The 22,685-nt window shown below is 50.0% G+C and overlaps 1 protein-coding gene across 3 annotated transcripts in view; it reads left to right on the top strand.

Annotated features, from left to right (window-relative positions):
* The first annotated feature begins 21,550 nt into the window (after positions 1-21,550).
* Positions 21,551-22,685, top strand: part of LOC144125682 (band 4.1-like protein 5) — a 30,769-nt gene continuing 29,634 nt past the window's right edge. The window contains exon 1 of one of the 3 annotated variants that reach the window (XM_077659277.1): positions 21,551-22,009. In XM_077659277.1, the coding sequence (XP_077515403.1) occupies positions 21,878-22,009 (132 nt within the window). In that variant the 5' untranslated portion in view covers positions 21,551-21,877. The remainder of the gene's footprint in view (positions 22,010-22,685) is intronic. The other 2 variants (XM_077659274.1, XM_077659275.1) reach the window with 2 other exon arrangements.

Genomic DNA, 22,685 nt, shown 5'->3' with positions numbered 1-22,685 from the left:
CGGTTTCTTCGAAGATCACCGACCGGCGGAGAGTGGGCGAACCACCTGACGTCTCCTGCCAGTCCGACGGGGTCCTGGCCGCATACCCCTTTCCCTCGGGCTCAACTTATGCCAGGGGCGTGTCCATGTGTGCGGAGGTGTCTGTTTGTGTGTGATAGCGCAAGTTTTGTCCACACCCACCACGGCGAGGGCATCCCCTATACCTGGGGAATCTAGGGAAGACGCAGTGTATAAAACTGGACTGCAGACGCAGTCGAAGCAGCTCACTTCTGAACTCAAAAGCTTGTAAATATGTAAAATAAGCCAAGTCTTCTTCCTCCACTAACGATTCCTTCACTCAGCGGCACTCCTGTCCTGGACGGAGCGGGCGTCATCTTGACCGAGGTTGTGTCGAGAAGCGACCCCGATCCCCACCTTCAACAGCATATGGTGTATACGGTCATGTCCCGTGAATATGGACGACTCGAATTGTGGACAGTTTTTCTGGGGACGACACTTTTTTTCAATTCATGTACACGCCTCGTCAATGCGGAAACTCGCTGTCCAAACAATGGACAGGGCGAAAATGCGCAAAGGCCATTGGAGCTCGTGTAGTTTTGTCGCGTTTAACATGGACCCGATGAGAACATATTCTCGACTGCGCCAGCCTTATGTTACCATTACTGTATTTTGCAAGCAAGACACAGCTAAGGCAAAGCGAAAGTGCAAATGCCTGAGGGATGGCTTTTTTTTTTTGTGATTTCATGTTTTACAAGATGATGCCCAGTCGACGTGCCTTGCCCTTTTCCGCATTTCATGAATTACTTCGACGAAAACTTCTCTGTGCTTATGTTGGAAGCCGCATTAAGCAGCTGACAGCCGACTCAGTACAGACATGTACTACAGCGTCACGGGATGCGAGCTACGAAATAAAAGCCTGATATCCAGAAATCTAATACTCTCGTCAGAAGGCACCTCGTGCGTTAATTCTAGAGGCGACAAGCCTGCACGCAAGAAGGTCAGTGTGTTAGTAGCCAGTACTTCAAAAGAGTCCGAATTGCAGTAAAGGAGTATTAGAAAATCATCAACATACCTTAATATCTTGGTTACTTTAGAATTTGGTCGGCAGCTACAAAGGGCTGTGTCAAGATGAGCTAAAAATAAATCACTAAGAAATGGGGCAATACAGGAGCCAATACAAATTCCGTCCTTCTGCAGATATGGCTGGCATTCCCATTCGATAAAAGCTGACTGAAGATAAAACGTAAGAAGTTCTAAGAAGCCACTGCTTGACATCCCAATTCCATAGATAAAAGCTACTTTACAAATATATCAGTACAGTCCTGGACACAGGAAAGCAAGCTTGACTGTGGCGACGAGTAGAAAAAATCCTTAATGTCTACAGAGAACGCCCTGAGGTTCCTATCAGGTGAACACTTAAGGTAATTCAAGACGGCGTCGGAGTTCTTAACTTGGAAAGGGTCGTAGATGCTTAACAGGTCGAGCTTTTTTTGATGACACACGGCAAAAGACTTCTGCCGTGTTTCCGGAGTTTCCGGGTTCGAACCCGACCGCGGCGGCCGTGTTTTGATAGAGGCGAAACGCAAAGGCGCCCGTCTGCTGTGCGATGTCAATTGCACGTTAAAGATCCCCAGTGGTCGAAATTATTCTGGAGCCCTCCAATAAGGCACCTCTTTCTTCCTTTCTTCTTTCACTCCCTCCTGTAACCCCTCCCCTTACGGTGTGGTTCAGGTGTCCGTCGATATGTGCGACAGATACTGCGCCATTTCCTTTCCCCAAAAACCAAATTTCTATTTTCAAATCTAGTCCTGAGCTAATGGCTGCTAGCTTCAGTGAACAGATCCTTCGTCTCAGAGCCGCGGGGTATCCTACTTATGCTTTGATCAGTGTCGCGGAAACCCTTCTTAAGCGCCTGTGCTCCAAAAGACTCGTACGTCACTGCCGCCTTCAACAAAATGGAGTGCTGTGACCCCGTACATTCATGGCCTGTCTCGTCGCCTAAAAAAGATCGGCGAACGAGGGAACGTGAAAGTTGTTTTTTCTGCCCCCGATAAGCTGCAAAAATTGTGCAGACTGTCCAGGCCCCAGTGATTCGAAGAATGTCAACTGCAAGAAGCATGGAAAAAAGTTTTTCAGCGCTCGTGTGTTCCATATGCCTTCCTCGTGACCTCGTCTTTCTTTGCGCTGTACGTTTTCACCATTTTCAGCGGTGTTTGCGATTTTTTTTTTGTTGAGAAATTACAGGATCCACAAAAAATTTTCGCATTGTTTCTAACAGAACAGTTAGCATGCATTTACTTTAAAAATAATCAGGTTCTACAAAATTTTATTTTCATTCCTGCAGGGATCCGAACTACCGATTTTGAGAAATCGCAAAATCGACGTTTTCAGCCTTGTGTTCTGACATTTTTTTTTTAGAAAACTACAGCGTTTATTGCAAAACTAAGTACGATTCCCTTGTATGGTCATATTTGCCGATCATGTTAAAATTTCTTTGAAAACAAAACTAATCATAGGTCCTCGATTACCGTTCTTATCTGAACACACCCATATACTAAACTACACTACACTATACTATACTATACTATACTATACTATACTATACTATACTATACTATACTATACTAGGCTGATGCAAAAAAAAAACGAAAGTATCATCAGAGCGAGAAACTGCAATGGTAAACTTTCTGCAGCGTAACGTTAAACGATATAAAACGACTTAACCCTGATTTTTGTGAATTCGCCCTTAATGCTGTCCCTCCATATCTTTAGCCAAGTATGCAGTCACGGGTCCAGCATAATTCACATAAAACTGCGACACAGTGTTACGCCAGATACAACTAGGCAGCGTTTAGAGTCATATATAGGTGCACTTGACCTATGACTAGCCAATCCACTCAACAGACACGGTGAGGGGAGGTTTTGTCCGAACATTTTCTGCAGTTTAGACCATCAAGGAGCCTTACTTCGTCGGTAGGTTACCGGTTTGTTCTCGTGATGCTCGTTTTTCTCTGATGTCTATGGGTTCATTTTCCACCGGTTACGTTTATGTATTTATATGCGTAAGGACCCCTCCACCTCACTCCTCCACCTTTCTTTTGAGTGGAGGGATACATTAAGGCCTAGGCTCCCGCAGTCAGAGATAAGGACAAAAGAACAAATTTAAACAGAGAGATAAAGTAAATTAAAGAATATATCTTACCCGTCAAAAATGTTGCAGATACGACAAAAGACAACTCTATTTCCGGCACTCTAGACAACTATGAATTGAGCTCACTTTCGAATGAGCCCACGCGAACCGAGACACAATAATAACTCCAGACGAATGAAGAAAAAAAAAACAGCGAAGTACCGTTTGCCCGCGTTCGAACTGTAAATCACTTTTCGCTTTTAGAAGCGAACAGTGCTGTCTCATGGGTCGCAGATGGCCTTTCGCGAGCACAGACTGAAAAGTGCGCTGCGCGATTGTTCTGGCTGGCTGCGAAGTTCTCTCTCTCTCTCTCGGTCTGAAACATTTTTTTTTTGTGTACTAGCTACGTTCCTCCCTTTTTGTGTGCACTCTAACACAGTTGCGGCTAAAATAAAATGAACCGTTAGCCGGGCGTCCGTGCCAACAGCTTCTCCATCTTTCGTCCGTTACTGCTCAGTGCCCGTCTCCGTCCTTTATAAAGAAATGGCTGCAACGAAGCTACGTTTATTGTATACTTCTGGGAAACAAAAGTCCAATACGGATGACTAACGGACGCTACCTATACAGCGGCCGATACGGAGGGCATTGAGCATACTCAGATGCACATTGGTCCGTTCGCACGAAAAGAGAGATGGATTTTGTGGCGACAGGGGTTTGGGGGAGCACGGGCGGTCGGGGCCTGGCAGAGGTTTGTTGGAATTTGTGTAAAGCGTCAGTACAGTACAACAGCCGTTTAGCATAACACTACCGATAGACTTGCTAAACTTCAACGTAAGCGCAGTACAGCTGGGAAGCTAACTTTATTTATTTATTTATTTTACCCTCAAGGCCTGGGGCCTTACAGAGGGGAGCGGATCACTGCAACAAATACAATAAAAAAAGGAATTTTAAATGCTATAAGCAGGTAAGTTAGTGATCGACAATACAAAGCTTACTAATGCAATTCGAAAATGATGAATGTCCTCAATGCTGGTGATCGGTCCGGGAAGGTGGTTCCAGTCTTTTGATGTTCGGGGAATAAAGGAGTCACTGCACTTTTTGTCCTGTGATTCCAGCCTTGTGTTCAGCTCGGTCCAGTGCGCTACGAATATTCGGACAAATATGCGAGATTTTATGGAATAAACAAATGCGAAAAAATTCCCAACGAGAAGCCAAAGAAGGTCGATTTAACATGAGTTCCACTGATGATATGCCAGCAGTACGACGGTAGTTATGCAGAATACATAAGTTATCAATTCTGAGAAACTTTGAGGGCAGAAGTTAGGTTAGCACAATTGGTGTCCCAAATGGATGCAGCGTATTCGGGTTTGCTACGGATAAGTGTCTTCTACAAGGTGACTTCAAGTGAGATATGGGGAGTAGAAAAATTACGACGAAGATAACCAAGCATGCGATTTGCGGTGTTGATTACGGCGTTAATGTGAAGGTAACATGGGAGACCGAAAGAGATTTCGACGCTGAGATAACGGTAGCAAATGAAAGATTCGAGAGCACTGTTATTTGGGTAATAGAAGCTAGGACTGGAAGAAATTCTAGTGACACGTAAGACTTTCCGTTCAATGTTGTTAAGATCCATTCTCCACAAATAACACCAATTTGTAACAACATCGATGCCATGTTGCAAGGCATGTTAGTATCATCAGAACTGTTAATTTCCCGAAAGACAACACAATCATCCGCGAAAAAACTGAATGTTAGAAGATGCACTGTCAGGTAGGTCATTAGTGTATTTTAGAAACAACAAAGGACCTAACACAGAGTCCTGAGGCAAACCGGAGCCAATCGAACATAATGAGGAGTTGCGATTGTTGGCGTATACAAACTGGGAACGGTTTGAAAAAAATTGTTCAAGCCGAAGTAGAAGGTTAGGTTCAAGATTTAGTCTAGCTAGTTTCAAGACTAGAAGTCGATGACAAGCTTTTTCAAAGGCTTTACTGAAATCAAGAAATATGCAGTCAGCTAGTGAACCTTGATCAATGATAACATGAAGATTGTGAGTGAATGATGCTAGTTGGGTTTCACATGTGAAAAACTTTCGGGACTATGATGGGGATTGTTTGGTTTATGGGGGTTTAACGTCCCAAAGCAACTCAGGCTATGATGGACGCCGTAGTGGAGGGCTCCGGAAATTTCGACCACCTGGGGTTCTTTCACGTGCACTGACATCGCACAGTACACGGGCCTCTAGAATTTCGCCTCCATCGAAATTCGACCGCCGCGGCCGGGATCGAACCCGCGTCTTTCGGGCCAGCAGTCGAGCGCCATAACCACTGAGCCACCGCGGCGGCTGATGGGCGTTGTTGAAGCACGAGTTAGTTTCCAGAAAGTTAGCGACATTAGAATACAGGATGTGTTCTACTAATTTGCAGGGGATACTGGCTAATGAAATTGGGCGGTAACTGAGAGGTGAATTTTTGCTATCTGATTTGTGGACCGGAATGTCCTTCCCGACTTTCCAGTCAGCAGGAAGACTGCAGGTGTCGAGGGACTGCTAAAAATCTTGCAAAGCATAAGTGATGAGTAGGCTGGGGTGTTTTTCAAAAATTTTGTGTAAATATTGGTCGATGCCCGGGCTAGATGATGTCTTAAGATTGTCAATTAATTTCATGATACCGCTAGGATCAAGGGAGACGGGGTCCATCATCTGGTGCGCATATGACTGAGCGGTTGGTAATGGTGTTATAGGACAGAGGACAAAGTTATTATTGAAAGTTTTGGTTAAGACCTCTGGGCATTCTGCATCCGGTATAGCCAGTCCGTCAGGATCTATTAAGTGAATTGAGTCGGCTTTCCTTGGGTTAACTGTGCGCCAGAATATCTGCGGATCATTAGTAAGCATAGAAGGTAAGATTTTGTCAAGAAAGTTAATTTTGGCGTTCTTAGGTGCGGTCACATACGCGTTATTGGCTGCCGTATGGGCTTCCCACCGGGAGCCTGAAGGGAACGTGAAATATTACGAAACAAGCGTTTTTTCTTGTATAGCCTTTTAAGGTGAAGGGTGCGTTCGAGTTGGAAGAAATTGTTCATAGGGGAATGCGTTCATCGATTAGTTGTTGGATTTTGATACTGAAGACGTTCCTATTAGTTTCTACTGTCTGGTCTTCGAAACCATCCAGGAATAAGTCGAAAAGTGGAGGCAGCTCGTTGTTAATGACCTCGAAATTATATATATTTATTATAGTCCCTGATGAATTTAATTATCCTGTTAGTTTAAAGAGGTGGAACTCAGATTTCAATATGAATAGCTAAACGGTCACTAATCCCGGACAGGTATGTTCCATGCGCGACGAGATCGTGGCGTGATGCTAGTATTAAATCCAGGCTGTTAGCGGCAGCTTCGGTTAATTTAGTAGGTTGTGTGACTGAGAAAACAAAACTCAACAGAGATTTTAAAAAATCACGACGAACAGAGGAGAACGGATTAAGAATAGGTGGAATAGAAGACCAGGAAGTATTAGGGAAGTTAATGTCGTCGAGTGAGAAAATACGTATAAACAGCATGATGTCGGAAGTAGGCGCTGTTAATAACATCGTGCAACTGTTCGTGGAAGTTTAATGCCGAATTCGGTGTATGGTAACATATACCAACGGTTATTTTACGGCATAGTGAATTTCAACACAGGCCCAGATGATTTCGATGGTGGCATAAATGTGTTCTGGATGCGAGCTAATGGATTTAGAAATAGCGAGCAGTACACCTCCACCTTGGCGTTGCATGCGGTCGCAACAAAAAAACAGAAAAAAGTGCGATATATCGTTTATGCGCGCTTCGCTCTAGTACATGTTACAGTGAAGAAGTGCGATGATGTCGGCATCACATGTGTCGATAATTAAGGAAATGCAAAGAGTCACGCTTGTTAATAATGCTTCTATAATTAGCTCGCAAAACAGACACGCCGCAGGTCGGTGACAATTTCCTACTTTCCCGCGCGTATTCCTACAGCGTGCTACTAACGAGCAGTCAAGTATCACGGCCGGATGGCGCGCGATAAACCTCTGCATCTGACGAGTAACATACAGGGTGCTTCGTTCCTTTGAACGCTCGATCGAGGCGCCCTAGCCCTAACCGTGGCCGTAAACACTCGGACTGCCACGTACACGGCCGGAATGAAACCGGATGTAGTACGAGCTGCGGCGTCATCCCGTCACAGCTGAGGGTGCACACACCGTCAGCCTGCAGCGTGGCGGCGACAGCGCAGTCTCCCCTGGATCTCCCCGGTCGACGAGGAAGGAACGCCGGCGGCTGCGATGATCCGCTCCGGTGAACGCAGCTCCAAGGTGAAATGTAAACACTCCACGGAGTAAGCCTCTGTGCGTATACAAAACCGAACGATGTGAGTACGCGTACTAGTGATCGGGACTTGCATGCATGCGTTGTGCGTGCGTGTGTGCTTGCGCGTGTAGCAGACTCGGCGTCGATAACCGACAACGCAAGCATGTTTGGTCTCGGACTCGTGCCAATGCCCCGCGGGAAGAAGGTGCGCAGAAAAGCGCGCGCATTCTCACTTGCTGTTTGTTCTCACGCTTTTTCACAACCACGATCGTGCTCAGTCTATGTCGTTCGCTGGTAAACAAAGCGTAGGCGCGTACTAGCGGCCATAAGCGTTCAAGGGATGAGAGTATGCGGGAAAAATTTCATTTCGACACAGTCACGCATGCCAATTGCCTGAAATGTCTGAAGGTGTGTGGGAACACTGGGAACGTGCCTACTTCACTAGCTGGCAACATTACCGGGCGTCTAAAGCCCCAACTCGATGGACCCATTCTAGGCGTACGCCGGAGCGACTGCGCGCCCAGCGCCGCGACTGGCGTCGAAAAAAGGCATCCACCTCCACGGCCGGTCTCGAGTGGGGCGCGCAGCGCTCTCTTCGAGACCGGCCGTGCCACCACCATGCTCCCTCTGCTGGCGCGTTCCCCCTCTCCTGCAGACCGAAGGAATTTCAAGCGTGAAGAAAGGGGATTTGGGGGGCGCTGAAAGGAAAACTTAAACCGCGAAGAAAAGTTCCAGGAACCTGAAAGAGTTTCAAGCCACGAAGGAAAGAGCCAACGAGAGCCCCGCGGTCCTCCTATTTAAACTGGACCCCGCTTCCGGCGCGCGCGCAAGCGCCTGCTCGCGCGACGCGAATCGTGTATGCGCAGACAGGCTCTAGAGTACGCACGTGCGCGTGGGCGCTCCACCCGTACGCCCAGAATGTGTCCATCGAGTTGGGGCTTTAGTCGCAAGGCAGTAGTGATACTATATATATATATATATATATATATATATATATATATATATATATATATATATATATATATATATATATATATATATATATATATATCGGGGTATTGGCGCCATCGGGGTATTGGCAAGTCCCTGTGGCAGAGGCTGACAGTGCCAAGACGGCTTTTGTGATACCAGATGGCCTGTACGAATTTAGCGCCATGCCTTTCGCCTCTGTAGTGCCCCAGCGACTTTCGAGCGCATGATGCACTACATTTTACGCGGCCTGAAGTGGAAAACACGCCTGTGCTACTTAGACGACATTGTCGTCTTCGCTCCTGGTTTCGAGACGCACCTTCTCCGCTTAGAGTACGTGTTGACGCGTTTAACTAAAGCGGTGTTCCAACTTAATCTCAAAAAGTGTCGCTTTGGCGCCCGCCAACTGACGATGTTAGGTCACGTCGTCTCTAAGGGCGGCGTGCTTCCTGACCCAGCCAAACTTCTTTCGTCGCTGAGTTCCCCAAGCAGCCAACTCTGAAGGAACTTCGTAGCTTTCTCGACCTGTGTTCTTCCGACGCTTCGTCCGAAATTTTGCCTCCATCATCGCGCCACTGACGAACCTTCTTCGGGGCGCCAACGACCTGTCCGGTTGGTCACCTGACTGCGACGAGGCATTGTTATTGTGGCCGTCGACCACCTCACGCGTTACGCCGAAACTGCGGCCCTCCCTGCTGCTACGGCGCGCACACGTTGCATCTTTCATCTTGCATCACTTCATTCTTCGCCGTGGAGCACACCGGGAACTGCTGAGCGACCGCGGGCGGGTCTTTCTGTCCGAGGTTGTGGAATCTCTTCTCAAACAATTGTAAGATCACTCAGCCTTCCATCCGCAGACTAACGGTTTGACGGAACGGTTTAACCGCACCTTGGCCGACATGTTGTCCATGTACCTGTCTTCCGACCGTTCCGACTGGGACAGGATCCTGCCCTTCACCACCTATGCCTACAACACCGCCACGCAGACCACCACTGGCTTGTCACCGTTTTTTCTTCTCTGCAGGCGAGAACCTTCCTGCCCGCTCGACAATACCTTCCTTACCGGCCTCACGAGTCTGAGTGCACCACCATTTCAGAAGCTCCCAAGCATGCCGAGGAGTGCCGTCCGCTCGCTCGGTCGTTAACATTCGGCGAGCAAGGGCGTCAAAAATTCCGCTTCGACACCACCTGACAGTTTTCTAGGATGTGTCCATCGCCTAGGATGTGCCCATAGAGTTGGGGCTGTACGGGCGGAGCGCCTACGCGCACGGGCGTACGCTAGAGCCTGTCTACGCATGCCTACGCGAGCGGGGCGCTCGGGCGCTTGCGCGCGCGTCAGTAGCGGGGTCCGGTTTACAATAGGACGGCGGCGGGGCTCCCGGGGACTTTTTTTAGTAGCTTGAAGCTCTTTCAGGTTCCCCCCACTTTTTCTTCGCGGTTTAAGTTGTCCTTTCAGCGCCCCCCAAATCCCCTTTCTTCCCGCTTGAAATTCTTTCAGTCGGCTCGAGAGGGGGAACGAGTCAGCACTGGGAGCATGGAGGGGGATGCCTTTTTTCGACGCCCGTCGCGGCGCGGCGCTGGGCGCGCAGGCGCTCCACCCATACGCCTAGGATGTGTCTATCGAGCTGGGGTTTACAGCAATCGGAGGACCACGGGGCTCTCGGTGACTCTTCGTGACTTGAAACTATTTCAGGTTTCTCCAGCTTTTCTTCAAGGTTTAAGTTGCCCTTTCAGCGCCCCGACCTCCCCATCCAGGGGGAGAGAGCCAGCACCACAAACATGGAGTCGTTCCGGCGTACGCCAGGAGAGCCGATGCTGGGCGCAAAGGAAGCGCCCTTGGAGTTGGCTCGTTCCTGCGTCGCGCGTCGTCGTCGGCGTAGTCGACCTAACCGGTTGTCCAAGTAGCAGAGTTAAATGCCACCTGCAGGTGGCTGCTAGGGGAAGATTCCAGAAAGTGGCTAGGAGCGTAACACGCCAATGCACATAGTTGTAGTCGGGGTGGTCGGCGTAACACGCCACCTGATAGATCATGGTTCATCCTGTCACCTGACAGGTAGTAGCTAGAAACGTCCTTTGGCCCGGACATCAGACGAGCTTGTGCAGGTCGCCTAGGAAGGCGATCGCGGCCACATTTATTCGAGGGTTGCCAGAGAGGAGACAGCAGCGGAGCGGCGGCGTCCGGGGCCCGAAGGCGAGGCTCAGGCGGGCGACCCTGGCTGTGACGTTGAGGCGGAGCTTTCGGAGGGCGTCGAGGGACGCGTAGCAGCAGTGGAGGAAAGTGGAGAGGCCTGCTGTGTGGACCCAGCAGCGGCGGGCCTGGTGCAGCAATCAACGGCTGACGCATGATGGACGGCGCAGGAGAGGGAGCTAGGCGTGCCGCGGGTTGAAAGATGCGCGTAACTGTTGCCGGGTGCAGCTGCCCGGTACCCAGGCGGGCAGCTACGGAAGGCGTAGCGAGGTGCGAGGCGGGGGAATGGCTGTGGTGCACTGCATGTGGCTGCTGGGACACGCGCTCAGCCAGCCGTGTACTGGCTGGCTTGGACGCGACAGGCGGACGCACGATCGACGGCCTTGCCATGGCGCAGAGCAGCAGGTCTTGACGGAGTACGCCAGCGAGGTAGCGGCATCTGGAGGCGCCCTCAGCACCGCAACAGCAACCGGGGAAACGTCGGCTGGCCCGGTCAGCCAAGGCAGTCTGCTAGACGGCGGCTGATGAAGCTGCAGCGTGGTGGTAACCGGAATCTGCTGTGGACGAGAGGTTGTGTGCGGTGGGTTCCCGTCGAACATTGGCGGCGGCCGAACCACTGGGGTCAGGCGTATGTAAATATTCTAACACCGCTGGGAAGCAAGAAGAACTCACATCAGAGGCCTGGGTTGGCTGGAGGACAGGCGCAGGCACCGGTTCAGCGTCCTTCGCAGGCAAAGTATAGGGCGGGTGACAATCGCCGTGTTTGGGACTTCTGTCACCGGTTTGGCCTGCTCATCCGGCTTCGTGTGACTATTAGTGCGTTGCGGACCTTTGCAAGAGCTGGAAGTGCGGCTAGCAGGCGAGGGTGTGGCCGAGACCTCGTTAGCATCTGCTGGCCGCGGCGTCGACATAGCTGCAGAGGCCTGGGGAGCTGCAGACTGTTGTGACGAGGCAGACGGGGACGCCGAAAACCACGACACGCATGCTGCTGCAGAGCGTTCCTTGTCGTCAGGAGGCAGGGTGTGGGCCGCGCCGGAGGCAGGGACGGAGGTGCCGACAAATTGTGCGTGGAAGGCGATGGGGATCCACAGGTCGAAGAACCAGTCGAAGAGATGGGGCGCTCGGCGAGTGGTACCTCATCCGGTAAAAGCGCGGGAGTACTCACGGGAGTGTGCGAGCAAGGCTGAGCTGGAGCCGCTGACGGACGGGTGCTTGCAGCTGTTCTGGCTTCCGGCCACTATGTGGCGGATTGCTGGCAGCGGGATGGTGGAGTGGAGCGCCGTAAAAACAAAAAAATATTTCCTTCGATCCATCGAACAGGTGGTCGTCCGGAGGCGGAAGGTCAAGCTGGTCAAAGACGTTGGCGGGCAGCTTCCACTTGACGAGGAGGAACCGCCAAATCTGGGACGACACGCCGTTGACGTATAGCTGGGCCTCCACTTGCGCGAACCATGCAGTGGGGTTGTGCGGGCGCCACTCATCTTGCGGTAGGTCCATGGTGAGGCAGGAACTCGAAGGTACATGTATACAGCTGCGCTGCTCTGGTGGTGAGGGCGTCCGGGCTGTCCTAGGTCACCACAATGTGGAGGTCGCCTATAGAAAGGCGACCGCGGCCACATATATTCGAGGGCTGCCAGAGAGGAGACAACAGCGGAGCGGCGGCGGCAGCGTCCGGCCCTGGCCCAGGTTGTTTGTTGTCTTTGTTACCCTTATACAATGGCACATGCCCGCATAGGGGGACTGGCCAAGAACAGGGGAGCACAGAGTTTTTCAGGTAATTATTTCCTGGACGAAAATAAAATGAATGCTATAGGGAAGGAAGAAGTAAACAAAAAGGAACAACGAAATGAAACTGGAAATGCATAACGCACGCAAAAGATCGAGACTGATGTTTATAGCCGAGTGGTTAAATGATAATGATAATTGTAAGAATAAAAATAATATTGAAAAAATTAAAAACAAATTACCAAAGTAGCCGATTTGATTCCATTAAAAAAATTTGGACGGCGGTAAAAACAGACTGGCTGTTCACAAGGCTGTTCGTACGTAAGATATGTAGGTCTAGTAGCGATCGACTTACCTCGCAAATCTTCTCACGGTGGCAGTCAAATTTCTTTCTTTCGATACGGTGGAGCCATATCGCTCGCCGTTTGAGGTTTCGTTTTCCACGAGGAACCAAAAAACGTTCGTGGCTGGAAGCTCCGGCGTTTCATATATCGAGAACAGTAGTACGGAGCTGATGAACTGCATGTCCCCGTAGCGGCAATTTGCATGGCAGTCCTAGCCGGAGGATGACTCTCGCACGCCGTGACCTAGCTCTGTTTGCAAAAAAAAAAATGCCAAAAACGGAATAAAGCATACGCCGAAACAACATAACCAGCGTGGTGCTGGAGCGCGCACAGTTCGTACGGCGCTAGCCAAGGATGAAAGGCGATAATGAGGCTACAGTCGACCCTGCCCCTTGAAAACTTTTCGGTGTTCCCTTTTCCATCTTCCTCGCCTCCCACCTCCGAAATAGCGACAGGCGACTATTTTAGAACGTTGAACGAGCGGGTGAGCGTTGGCATGCAGTTCGCGTTGCACTAGCGCTGCCACACGAGAAAGCGAAGCGCTGCGTTTCGCACTCATTATGCACAGCGACGATCCTGCACCTGTGTACACATACGTTCGAAGTGCAACCGTGAGAAGGTCCAGCAGCGGGTCAAAAGAAATAACAATAAAAAAATGTAACCTGCTACAACAGTAGAGCTCAGCTCGCAAGAACAACGGGGAAAAAAGTGACCCTCTGCATAGAGAGAGCGAGGGGTCAAGCAGTGGTACCCGGTGCAGTAGTGACTCTGTGCCCCATCTCCTTTCACACCCTGACTGGACTGCAGACCACACATATTAGTGTGGGCAGAGAAAAAGAAAGAAACAGAAAGGACTGCGGAGAAAATTATGTTGCGCTTAGGAGCCACAGGAGCCCGTCTCCGGACAGCCACAACAATAGCAACGAACAGTGGCCGCTGAGAGAAGAGGGGGGAAAGGGAGGGAGGGGGAGGCCGGGAACCTGGGGCACGACCTGTACCTGTAGCGAGAGCGGGACAATAACAACACGCCGTGGCGACGAGGAAGACTCGGCTCAGGAGTGCGCCCGTTCAACGGCGGCGACCCTCTGCTGGCCGGCCCCGTCGTAACACAGAGCGCGCGTTTGGATTTCACACACGGTTCGGCCGCTGGGCTTTGAAGCGTCTGAAAGTCCTCCTGTCGCGCGGGACGTCCGCTGATGCCACGCTCGCATGCACACAGCGACGACGACGACGCAGTCTTATCGACACACGCGGATGCGGTTACTTCCGCGCTGGCCACTCTGCGCTTCACAATAGGCCGCGGTGTTGACGAGGAGAAGAAGAGAGGGAGAGGGAAAATGCAGAACGAAAAGAAAGATAGAAAGAAGCATAGAGGCGCCGCGTTGCAGGTGCTGGATGGACGAAGGAGGCTAACGCAGCGGGCGTGGGTAAACGTGCTGTTTCTCCGGATAAGATTTCCCCTCACCTGTGTGCTGTCCTCGATAGCCGGGCGTTTCTTTGTGCTCTGAGTGTGAGGGGGGGGGGGGGGGGGGGGGGTTAGGAAACAAACCGCAGCCGCCAAAGAGAAACGTGCGGGGACGCTCTCGGCGAGATACGAAGTCCCGATACGGCATGCAAAGATGCAATAACATCAGCAGGAATGATGTGCGGCGTTCGCGCCAAGGTACACGGGCCCGAGTCAACATAACTAAGGGGTGGGGAGCCGTCTCTTTTATTGCTACGGTACGTGTAGCAGGGTCGCTGCGATTTGTGCAAACAGAGCCACACGCACGTCACCGACTGCTTAGTTCGCGTGCTGGGCATCCGTTTGCTCCGCACGCTCTGTCTCCGCGCAGCGCTAGCACCTCATCTGTTCTCATTTAGCAGTTTCGCTCCTGAAGATGCAGTGAGCACCTAGTGCGTTCCTCACAGTGGCCGAATGACTGCAGCGGCCCGCTGCCGTCTTTACGCGTAGCTCTGTTGTGAGAGCTGTTGATACATCCGCTTTTGTGGACTCGTTTGTGAAAAAAAAAATAAACAAGGGAAAAACGGAGTATTCTAACAGACCACAAAATCAAAGCACTGCAGCGATTGATTAATACTTCCTTGGAATAAACCACAAAAATGACGGGTAGAGGATCAGCTCATGTAGATAAATATGGAAGCATTGCGCGGCAAGAAGTCACCTTTGCGAAAGACAGGAGTGGCAAAATTACTGAAACAGCTAATACGCAATGAAGCGCCGCATTTAAATAAGCAAGGGATGATGATGATTAATTTTTATGGCGCAAGGGCATCTGTGGCCAAAGAGCGCCACGACACAAGGATTTTTGCTCTACTCAAGGTGCGGTCAAAGACCCATTTCCCAAGCATTGCACCCTGATTAAGCCGAGCACCAGGCAGGGGAAAGCTTGCACCCATTGCATCACCGGTGGGTGCCCGGCGGCACTGGGGATCGAACCCCGCACCTCCCGCATGCGAGGCTGATGCTCAAACGACTATAGGCCACCACTGCGGTGCTAAATAAGCGAGGGTGCTTTAGCTAGTTACTGCAGCCTAATATCGCATCAAACGGACAGTTTTTATGATGTTCTTACCACGGCCGGACTGGAGCAGCTAAAGCGCGCGCCGGCGCTGCTCGAGTCCGGCCATGGTTTTTACATTCATCAGGGATGAATTTCAGAGCACTGCCTCGCTCCAGTGTCCCCCATACTCAGACAGGAGTGTCGCGCATATTTTTATCGTTTGTTATCGCAACCCGTAAGCTGCATGAAGCGTGCTACAACGGCGAGTAGCAGTACCCCTGTCCACCATGGTACCTACATGAACTGGGTGTCGCTACCTCTTGTGGTGTTCAAGAGCGTATTTGTCCTACTCTACTTCGCAGAGTGTCTTTCTCTGACATTTGGATGACATCTACAACGTCCTCTTATTGTCAGGCTCCGATGGTGAAATAACTTAACTTTTTCTCTGTACTGTCCACTGGTTGGAGGAATTAAATTAGGGCTGATTAAGACCCTCACAAAACATGTCAGCGATCGCAGGAAGTGTGCTCATATCCACGCCTCTGCAACCTGGGGAAGAACAAAGAAACGAAATGATGAAAAACAAATGCGCGCACATATATTTCTACATCGAAAAGACGATTGCTTCGAAGAGATCGCGTGTCTAGGGGGGAAATGTCCTATCGTTTCCAGAGAAGGAACACGTCTGAGTCCATAGCTCCAGCCCGTTTTGAAGCAGGCAATAGGAAGGGAAGGGCCTGCTGCTGTCTGTTAATGACAAGCCCATCGGCTATTGCGCAAAGATCCCCGCACTGATCCTCGCAGGGAAACGTACCGTAACCACGCGCTGGGGTTTTCTCTGTGACAGCACCAACAAGACTCTGCGCAAGGACGCCTTCGCGAAGAACCTGTTGCTGAACTCGAGTTGTTGCATTAGTAATGCAAATGGCAACCAACAAGCAGACTACAAGAGCAAAGTTTAGGAACACAAGACATGAGTTTGAAGCTTTGTGTCTTGGACTCCTTAACTTTGCTGTAGACTTGTTGGTTGCCACCTCCACTGGCTGCACGATACCCGGTTACAACAGAGAGCTGGCAGCAGGTCGATGGATGATGGTGCTCTATGGCTGCCATCATGCTCGGCCAGGCAGCACGCCCCTTTCTGATGAAGTGACCCACCCGCCCATTGGGCAGCTCTTCTCTTTGCACGTCGACCGGGACGAGCTCCTCTTCTGGCGTTGGATGCACGGCCTCTTCGCGCAGCACGCCAGATGTCTGGTCAGCTGCGGTCAGCACATTTGTCAGCCTCCTTGTCGACGCTGAATGCCTGACCAGTCTACGGAGGGTGTTTCAGTTGCAAGGACGTGTCTGACTGTTCCGTTTGTTTTTGAAGGTGGTCAGCGCGCAGATTTTTCACAAGTTGACGTCCCATTGGACGCCGAAACAGCGTCGGGGTGATACTTCATCATCATCATCATCATCATCATCATAATTTATTAAAGGGTCCCGTCAGGGACATTACATAAGGGGGGCGTGGTACAGGGGTGTTCAGCCGTCATACATGAATATAAATAGAATGAATATAAATATATAAGGAATATAAAAATACAGAAAAATATAGAAAATATAGAATAGAAAAAAAAGAACAAGACGAAAAAAGACAGAAGTAACAAATTCAAATAATCACGTCATGACAGAGTGTAGCAGAAATATAAACAAAAACAAATTGCAACTTTGGAAGTAGCACAGGATGGTCAGTTAGCAGGGCTTGGAAGCTGGCATAGGGTGCAGGAAAAAATTATTTGTCGTTGAGATGGTCGATTAGGAGCTGTCTGAATCTGGAAGGATTAGTCTCAATGACAATGTGTTCGGGGAGGTTATTCCCGCTTTCTATAGCACTGGGAAGGAAAGATTTATTGAAATAATTGGTGGAGCCGTGCAAACGCTGTATGCTTAAGGAGTTAAATAAACGACGAGATGATCGTACCGGAGCTCGTAGAAGGTTTTCTCGAAGTGCTGGAAAGTTAAAGTACAGTTTGTGAAAAAGACAAAGAATTGAAGTTTTCCTGCGAAAGGCTAATGACTTGATGCCGAGAGATGATTTCAACGCTGTGATGCTGAGCTGAGATTTATACTGTGAGGTGATGAAGCGTGCTGCCCGATTCTGGATGGCTTCGAGTGAATCTATCAAGTAGGCTTGGTGAGGATTCCATATTGTTGAGGCGTATTCTAGTTTAGTTCGAATGTACGTTTCATATGCTAGTTGTCTGGTGGCTGCGGTGGACATGGAAAGTGATCGCCTGATGAATCCGAGTGATCTGGAGGCACTAGCACATAGTTTCGTGATGTGATTAGCCCAGGTTAGGTTGGTTGTTATCTCGATGCCGAGGTACCGGTATGAATTAGTTTGAGACAGCGCTATGGAGTTCAGGGAGTACGAAAAATGAAGAATCGAACGTTTACGTGAGATGTGCATGAACTTACATTTAGAAACGTTGAGCTGCATTAGCCAGTCGGAACACCACTTCTGAATTCGGCTTAGGTCATCCTGTAATAATTCCTGATCACTTGTATTGATGATGCGGCGATAAATGACGCAGTCATCCGCAAAGAGACGGACAGATGATAAAATACCAGATGGCAAATCATGCGTGCTGGGGAGTTACGGCTGCAGGCTCGATAAATATGTTTCCGTATACATTCAGCTTGCATCGGCGAGTTCGGGCGAGATATGCATGTAAGCAATTGCCTGCGTGAGCTGTGCGGAGTTGGAAGGACTGAACGGCAAGTAACGTATATGAACGCATGCTTACGTCACGATCGAAGCACTTGTTGCGAGATGAAGAGCGTGCAGACTCCTGCAACGAGATCTTTCAACAGTACTTCACCAATATATGATTTGGGACCTCCAAATAATTAATTAGGTATTTTGAACACTTCGTCACATTAACATGCAATCAGCCATCATACCCATAGTGGTTGATTATGAGGATAATGTCCCCACCCGAGACTTGTAGAGTCTGAAAGAACTAGAATTCAGAAAATTACGATGAATCCCACCGTCGTACCTCGCTATGAATTATACGGCTCCGTCTTTATATTAAAAATTTTAATGGCCGCAGAGCTATTCCTGTGAGACTTGGGCGCTGTCACACACAGAAGGCAAAGCATGCGGGCCACCAGAAAAAAAGAAAACTGGTACAACAGAGGCTCCGCTTATCAGCTGGGGCAGGCGTGCGCGAGGAGACAATCTTATCTACCTGAGCAAAATGTGAGCCTATACACACAGCCGCGATAACGGCGTCTCCGCGGCAGCTAGCTTACGTGCTACAGCACGATTCTCGTGTCGGGACAGCAGCAAAATCGAGTGCAGCGAGAAAAAATACAAATAAAGCGAGCGAGAATTCTGCCCACACTGCTGCACTATTCCATTTGAACCAGGGAATTTTGAGTATAATTAAAATTTGCCGCGCCCAGTCTAATTTAGCATCATTCACGCGTTAGGACTGTTGAGCGTAGTCTGGGCAACTTACCAGTGACTTAATGGTAGTTTTTGCTGGCTTCCGATTGAGTGAAAGTTCCACTTGCTGGTTCAAGCGATGGCTTTGAGGCACTCAAAGGAAGGCGTCGGTTTAATTATGGTTCGATGTTGAAACCCCAGTTAGTACCTAGGGTACTGAGGTACGCTGGGATCTCGGCACATGGGCATTCATTTGTGTTGCACCTTCATTGAAACAGCCATGGCTGAACTCGAACCAGTGACCTCAGACTAAGCAGCCGAGCTCCGTATAATCCCCTAGCTGCGTCATAGTGGCAGGTCATCTTGCTTTCGCGTTCTCGTATGTTTGTCACTGTTTAAATTCTTTCGTACCGGTACTGTATACTCGATCTCTATAGTTCATAATTAATAATTGTTTTTTTGGGGGGAAAAGAAATGGCGCAGTATCTGTCTCATATATCGTCGGACACCTGAACCGTGCCGTAAGCGAAGGGATAAAAGAGGGAGTGAAAGAAGAAAGGGAGAAGAGGTGCCGTAGTGGAGGGCTCCGGAATAATTTCGACCACCTGGGTATCTTTAACGTGCACTGACATCGCACATCACACGGGCGCCTTAGCGTTTTTCTTCCATAAAAACGCAGCCGCCGCGGTCGAGTTCCTGCGTATTTATGGAGGAAAAACGCTAAGGCGCCCGTGTGCTGTGCGATGTCAGTGCACGTGAAAGATCCCCAGGTGGCCGCGGTCGGGTTCGAACCCGGAAACTCCGGATCAGCAGTCGAGCGCCCTAACCACTGAGCCACCGCGGTGGGGCGATCTCTATAGTTCACTTGAGTTTTTGACGCCATGCTTAAAGGTACGTGAGCACATATGGCGTACAGGCGCGGATGTAAGTAAACGGAGCACTCAACTCCGTTCTAATTGCATTCTCGCCTTTCCTATGGGACATCAGGAAACATTATTTGTTCATGAGAAAGCGAACTACCGTCTACTACTAGCCTGCACATACCACAGTTGCCAGCCTCAATTAGGAAGCGAGTGAAAAATGTTAGCAGGCAATAGCGTGCTCCGTTTACTTTTGGCCGCGCCTGTACAGTCGGGACAGAAGTCTCTGGACCGAGTGCCCCGTAAACGAAGCCGGTTGCTTAAACATTTAGCCCTCCGTCGGAGACCTGTTCAAAGTCCTGCTCTTTCACCTGCACAAGTGTCGTATCCAGCCGCGGCTAATAATTTCACGGAGTACGCGGTCCAGAGACCTTTGTCCCCGTCTTCTATCAGTGACGTTTGAGCAAGACCGTGTTCTGCTAGCGGGTGAAGGCTGTTTTTTTTTTTTGTTCTTCACAGTTTGAACACTTCTAAAAATGCTACCTTTACTTTAACGATAAAATTGCATCGAATGCGACAGCAAGAACGTCAAGGAGGCACCGAAACGAACATGCTGCATTTTCGTGTACGACTCCTTTGGTCAAGTTTACCTCTCTTTTTGCCCAGTTCACGGGTTCGAACCTGACCGCGGCGGTTGCGTTTTTATGGAGGCAAAACGCTGAGGCGCCCGTGTGCTGTGCGATGTCAGTGCACGTTAAAGATCCCCAGGTGGTCGAAATTATACCGGAGCCCTCCACTACGGCACCACTTTCTTCCTTTCTTCTTTCACTCCCTCCTTTATCCTTTCCCTTACGGCGCGGTTCAGGTGTCTAACGATATATGAGACAGATATTGCGCCATTTCCTTTCCCCAAAAAACAACTATTACTATTATTATTATTTCCCAGAATACCAGCTGACAAAATACGCACCAAGCAAATTTTAATCTAAAAGGACATTAAATTTACGCACTGCGGAAGGTGCATACTCGATCTTGGTAAAATAGATATTAGGAAAGGATCGTGAGGAGACAGAGCATACATAAATGTTGCGTTCATAGCAGGAAGAGCGGAAAAAGTAATAATAAAGAAAGGAAAGGTGAAATGATCCAAAAGGACAAAGGTGAACTATGAACCGGGAGAAGGGCAGCAAAACACTGGCCAACGGACACTTCCGTGCTCAAACTTGGCTTCAAAGGCGTGTTACGATTTCCTGAATGGGGAGGTGCACGCCTCTATACGATATCGATATTTCCGTAATGGAACGTGGGAGGTTGTGAAATCAAGACATATGATGATTAGCTTGTCCTGTAATGAGGAAAAAAAACGAAAATAAGGAACTATAGGATCATGAAAGTGTGGTGAGACCACTTCGCACGTAATTTTTGAGCAGCTTAAGAACTTTTTCGGACCACTTTTGCTTAATGTCACTCTTGGTTGCTCTATTCCATTTATATGTATATATATAAATATTTGCGACGCACCCGGCCCGGAAACGCAAGCCTGGTCATAGCAACAAAATATCTGTGCAAGCTGCACCGTGTACGTATCGCGACGGCTGCGTCATGTCACGATTTACTGCGACCACTGCTAATTTTTGCGCCATGCAGGGTGCAACAAAATTGCTTCCCTTTACAAGCCATGACCGCTAGAACTAGATGACATCCCTTGCCATCATTGTTCCGCGAGGCAGCCAAAGGCTTGCGTCGGTGCAAAATTATGACGAATTGAGGCGATGAAGCATCAGTGGTATGATGGAAGAACAAGTGAAGGACGCAGTCCGTGCAGAACTCAAACGCAAGCCACGATGGAAGTGAAAGTGCGTCCTAACAAACAACCACCGCGCCCCCCTTCCCGCCGCAGAGCGACGCGTAGGCCAGCGACAGCGCGCCCGTCTAACCATCGCGCGGACGGACGGAAAGCGAACGCATAGAAAAAGCAACGCAAACTACATCAAATTCCGGTTTGCGCGGGTCCGTTGCGCATGCGCCGCTTTTCCGTTGCCGCCGCACGCGAAAAGCAAGCCAGCAAAGCAGCCAGCGACGCGGGCAGGTTTGCTGCCGCCGAAGCGCCGCAAGCGCCGTCTCCGGTGGAAAGCGGCAGCAGCGCGAGCGGCAGCAGCAGTCGCCGTCGCCTCCGTGGTGCCTTGGGGTGGAGTGTGCGCCTTGCGTGTGCGTTCGACTCCTGATGGGGTCACGGTGTTGTGCTGCTTCCCGTGTCGTGGTCGCGGTGTTGGTGCCTTCGTTCGGATGATCAGCGCCAGGCCGACGTGCCGACGACGCCGGTTGTGATATGTGCGCGCTGGATGTGTGGTTAGGACGGCAAAGCATTGGATACCTGCGCGCGACATGTTCCGCTTTCTGAGCAAGCGCTGGAGTCGGCAAGCCAGGGCCGACAAGGGGGGCGCACCGTCCCCGAAGAATGTCTTGCCCTGCAAAGTGGTCTTACTGGACGGCACTGACCTTAGCGTCGACGTTCCGGTGAGCTAGGCCTCGTCGCCCCTCTGTCTGCGCTTTTCATTTTTTTTTTCTCCGCAAACATGCCCGTTCCTTGCCCCTGTCCGTATGTTTCTTGTTCATTTATTTCTTTACCGCACTTCACCCCGCTGTCGACAACAAGCGGAGAAGGTGCCACTCGCGCGTTCCCGTTGTGTAGAGGTTTGCCGTTTACCTTTTCGATGGAATTATTGCCTCTCTTTTGAATGACCATCCGTGTTGAAGCAAGTCCCGACGCGAGCGAGCGCGATGGCTCGGGAGTCCGAAGTGCTATCCAAGCGATCGTGTGCGGAGAAGAAAAAAAAAGTAAACAAGCAATCCAGAGGCTCCCGCGGCAGCCGAGGCTCCCACACTCCCTCTCCTGAAGTCGCGCTTTTTAAAAACCGAACACCTGGCGAGGCAGGTGCGCTTGCGTTCGCCGTAATACTCGCGTCATGCAAGCGATCGAACGGGTGTGCGGTGATCGGTAAAGCACCGGCCCGCGTCTGCTGCTGTCGCGTTGGAACACCGTCGTCGATTGTCGTTAGGTGGTGTCATTCGACTATTATGCCATTCATCTTGGCTGTCGTGTTTAAGCGTCAAATACACCCTTCGCTTGCATTCGTACCGAAAGCATGTGTTTCGTGAAACACAGTTACCACGTGACGCGGCGACATCGCTG

Source organism: Amblyomma americanum, chromosome 3, assembly GCF_052857255.1.
Source record: "Amblyomma americanum isolate KBUSLIRL-KWMA chromosome 3, ASM5285725v1, whole genome shotgun sequence".
Classification (NCBI taxonomy): domain Eukaryota; kingdom Metazoa; phylum Arthropoda; class Arachnida; order Ixodida; family Ixodidae; genus Amblyomma; species Amblyomma americanum.
Note: the sequence above shows the minus strand (reverse complement) of the source record. Positions and strands in the feature narration are given on the sequence as shown.